Source organism: Loxodonta africana, chromosome 5 (genome assembly GCF_030014295.1).
Source record: "Loxodonta africana isolate mLoxAfr1 chromosome 5, mLoxAfr1.hap2, whole genome shotgun sequence".
NCBI classification, from domain to species: Eukaryota; Metazoa; Chordata; class Mammalia; order Proboscidea; family Elephantidae; genus Loxodonta; species Loxodonta africana.
The window spans coordinates 146383526-146387527 of NC_087346.1; the positions used below are offsets into that span (position 1 = coordinate 146383526).

The 4002-nt window shown below is 48.2% G+C and overlaps 1 protein-coding gene across 1 annotated transcript; it reads left to right on the plus strand.

Moving 5' to 3' along the window:
* The first annotated feature begins 2133 nt into the window (after window positions 1–2133).
* On the plus strand, window positions 2134–3520 carry LOC100660866 (fibroblast growth factor-binding protein 1-like). The gene has a single exon (XM_023549669.2). It carries the CDS (start codon window positions 2798–2800, stop codon window positions 3518–3520), a length of 723 nt encoding a protein of 240 aa, XP_023405437.1. The 5' UTR covers window positions 2134–2797.
* Window positions 3521–4002: the final 482 nt, after the last annotated feature.

The following is a 4002-nucleotide window of genomic DNA, read 5'->3' on the forward strand; positions in this document are numbered from 1 at the left end:
TCTTTGCAAAGCTGAGCTGTGCTCCTATCTTGGCTGTAGGATGGAAGGAAAGGGCTTTGCAGAAGCAAATTTAAAGACATATATGTAACCCCATCCCAGAGCAAGTTCTCTGGAGGAAACAGCAGCGGAGGTGTGGCCGGGAGGAGTGGGAGTAAAACACCACAGGTATGTGTTGTAATAACTCAGCCGGCTTGCACTTTTAAGTGAGTAGCCTTCCCTGCCTCACGGCGCAGATCCATCAGCGGTGGTGGCAAGCCTGAGCCTTCACTCTACCTTCAGGGATTACACCGACCCGCAGCCTCAGGACAAGGACAAGGTAAGAGCCTCGCTCTCTTAATATTTCCTGACCTGCTCCCTGCCTGCTCCCCATAAGGACTTCGAGTTTCTTGGGTCGGGAACCTGTTGGGGACTGGGTCCCTAAACTGTGAAAATGAGTGGGTCTTCGTCTGGCATCTGGTCTCCAATCTCAGCTCTTCATTGCTGGAGAGATCACGCTCCCGTGACTGTCCCCTGCCCCCGCGACCCCTTACTGAGGGGAACCCATACACACAGGGTACAAATGCAATCAGGTCCATTTCCTGGACCTGCTTCTTTTTCAGACAAAATTTTGTACTTTCTTTTTAAACGGAGCACGGACCATCTGAAATATCACCATAAGCTATGCCAGACGAAACGCGATAGAGCTCACAATTGCTTTTTATTTATTGCCAGTATCTTTCAAATGGCAGAGTAAGAGTAAAAGGCAAGAAGTGATGGAAGAGGGGTGGTAGAAAAGACCAAAGAGATGCTTACAGGCTCCCCATCCCAGCCTTTGCCACCTGCCCACAGTGGGATCTTGAGCAATTTACTTACCTGGCTGAGCCTTAACTGCCACATCTGTTACTGGCAGGTGCTACTATTGATAGCCGCCAGGCAGGGTTCTCGTGTAGGTTAATCAAGGGAAGAGTCAAATGCTGGACCGGTGCTTTGTCCCTATGTTCTGTCGAGTCAGTTCTGACTCATAGCGACCTTATAGGACAGAGTAGAACTGCCCCAGAGGGTTCCCAACGCTGTAATCTAAACAGACGCAGACTGCCACACGTGGGTTTGAACCTCCAACCTTTCAGTTAACAGCCGAGCTATATCCATTGCTGCCTGACTCACGGGACCCCATGTGTGCATAGTAGAACTGCACTCCATCAGTTTTTCAAGGCTGTGATCTTTTGGAAACAGATCTCCAGGGACTTTCTTCCGAGGCACTTCTGGGTGGTTTCGAATTGCCAACCTTTCACTTAGTGGTAGAGTGCCTGATCATTTGTACCACTCAGGGACTCTGCTTAGCACATACAAAAACAAAATCAAACCCATTGCTGTTGAGTTGATTCCGACTCATAGCAACCCTACAGGACAGAGTAGAAGTGCCCAATAGGGTTTCCAAAGCTGTAACCTTTACAGAAGCAGACTGCCACAACTTTTCTCCCATAGAATGGCTGGTGGGTGCAAACTGCTGACCTTTCAGTTAGCAGTCAAGTGCTTAATCACTGCGCCACCAGGGCTCCTTGCTTTGCACACCCAAAAATCAAACCTATGATTGCTATCCAGTCGATTCCGCCTCATAGCAACCCTATAGGACAGAGTAGAAGTGCCCCATAGGATATCTGAGTAGCTGGTGGATTTGGACTGCTGACCTTTTGGTTAATAACAGAGCTCTTAACCACTGAGTCACCAGGGCTCTGCTTAACAAATACCCCCAAAATCAAACCTATTGTCATCGAGTTGATTCTGACTCTAGTAGGTGTCAAATTGAAATGGTACACTTCTCCTTAAGCGTGGATTTTTTATTGCCCATCTGATTAAATTCACACAGTTTAGTCTGGCCTTTAAGACCACCCTATTTAGCCAATGATTTATTTTTAAAAGTATTGATTGAGGCTTTCAATATGCCCAACACTGGGCTCCAGAAATCAATTAGACATGGTCCTTGCCTTCAACCTTGTAGCCTAAGTACTCTGGTTGAAAATCACTCCCCTCCACCCTGGCTCCCTTTGTCCTGGTAAAGCTGGAAAACTTTCTCAACTTTATGCCTTTCTTTAACCTCTTATTTACTCCCAGGATCCCTGCCCCCATCTCAGTGTGTCCAAACCCCATCCATGTTTAACATCGGGTCAAACATCACCTTTAGTGACACTTTCATGACTCTTACGGTGTCCTTTCTCATAGTGGTTACCTGAGCTCAGGTAGAATTGTAAGAAACCCAGCCTACTGGAGCTGGGAGAGAAAAAAAAAATTTTTTTTTGCCTGACACCTTGACTTCTAGATAAAGGAACTGAGATCCCGAGAGGAAGAGTGGCAAATGGAAGGCAGAGTTGGGACCGACTCCCTGGTCAATGCCTTTCTTAGTAACCTCTAAGCCACTTACAACCTCCTAAAGATGTATGTTCAGCATCTAGCCTGGTGCACAGCATGTAGTCGCTGTCTAAAATGCTTGGTGAGTGAGTGAATGAAGGAGTGAATGAGTGAACAAAGACAGGAGTGAATGAGTGAGAGTTAATGAGGCTCAGAGAATGAGTGAAGGAAGGGAGGAAGGAACCGTAGTCATTGGTGATACTCAAAGGAAAAGTCAAGCGGAAACGGGAGTAGACAGGCTGCTGGTCTAGTCTTCCCAGGAGCCAGAGAGGCTCTCCTTCTCACGCATGAAGCAGGCAGGTCTGTGTCAGGGTAGGAGGGAGGGATAGCCTGCAGCCCTGCTCTGCTGAACCGCTGCCCAACGCTGACTCACCTGCCATTTGTCAAACAGGTTCCTCCCCAAGCTGAAGCTATGAGGATCCAGAGCCTTGCCCTGCTCTCCTTCCTCCTTCTGGCAGCTCAGATGCTCTTGGTGGAAGGCAAAAAGGAAAGAAGCAGGAAGAAGGGACATGGTCTGGGACACAGAAGCCAGCCACACATGCGCCCGGCTAAGGGCCGCTTTCTCACCCCAGACCAAGCAGAATGTAAATGGGCTGTGATGGAGGAGGGCAACGGGGCCACACTGAAGGTTGAATGCACCAGAGCAGAAAACCACTTCTCCTGTTACTTTGCCGGCAATCCGCACTCATGCCCAGAGTTTGTGAAAAAAAAGAGGGCCTACTGGAAACAAATTGGCCGGAACCTAGCGCAGCAGATGAACATCTGTGAGACCTCCCAGAACGTCCTGAACACCAAGCTGTGTGGAAAGGAGTTTCCGGAAGCCCATCTCAAGATGGTGAACTCCACTCTGATCGAAAAAAAGGAATCCACAGAGAAGTCTGTACAGCCAGCTGTGGTTCCAGAGACCAAAATGATGACCACCACTACCACCCCAAAGCCCACTGTGGTCCTTGAGACCAAAGAGACCACCCCAGCAGATGACCAACAGCAGACCATGGGCATCAATGGCCCTGAATGCGAGCAGGACCCTGACATCCAGTACCAGAGGAAGGTGGCTGAGGAGTACTGTGGGGAATCCTGGGCCTCCTTCTGCAAATTCTTCCTCACCATGTTCCAGGACAAACCATGCTCCTGAGGTCAAAGAAAATGGAGTCCGTCGCCGTCCAAGACCTGCTGCGTGCTGTAAAGCTCTCCAGATTCCTGTTAAGATATCAACTGTGGTGCTATGGAAGTGCAGCACAGTATTTAAGTAGGTTTTGTCATTTTTGTTTTTGTGTTTGGCATTTGCTTTGTATTCAATCCCTTGGATGTGAGGTTTTCAGAGGCTGTTGACCTCAGTGTACATCTCCAAGGCCCGTAACATTTTGTGAAGATGACCAGGGAGGGCCTGTCTTTGAGCTAAACTCGCCACAGTGATGATTTCAGTGTAAATATACTTTTTGCTGAATTAACAAAGATAATAAAGCCCTGGGCATTTTTCAGAAATACCTTCAGTCGTTGTTTGGTTCCAAATGAACTCATGGCTCATTATAAACCAGCCCCTATAGATCAGTAGAAAGAATATTGAAGGAATGTCTTCCTGCTCCCCAACCCCATCCATTCCGAGTCAACCCTTAA

What these genes read in the sequence shown, in the direction of transcription:
- LOC100660866 (XM_023549669.2), top strand. Translation starts at nt 2,798, where the DNA reads ATGAGGATCCAGAGCCTTGCCCTGCTCTCCTTCCTCCTTCTGGCAGCT.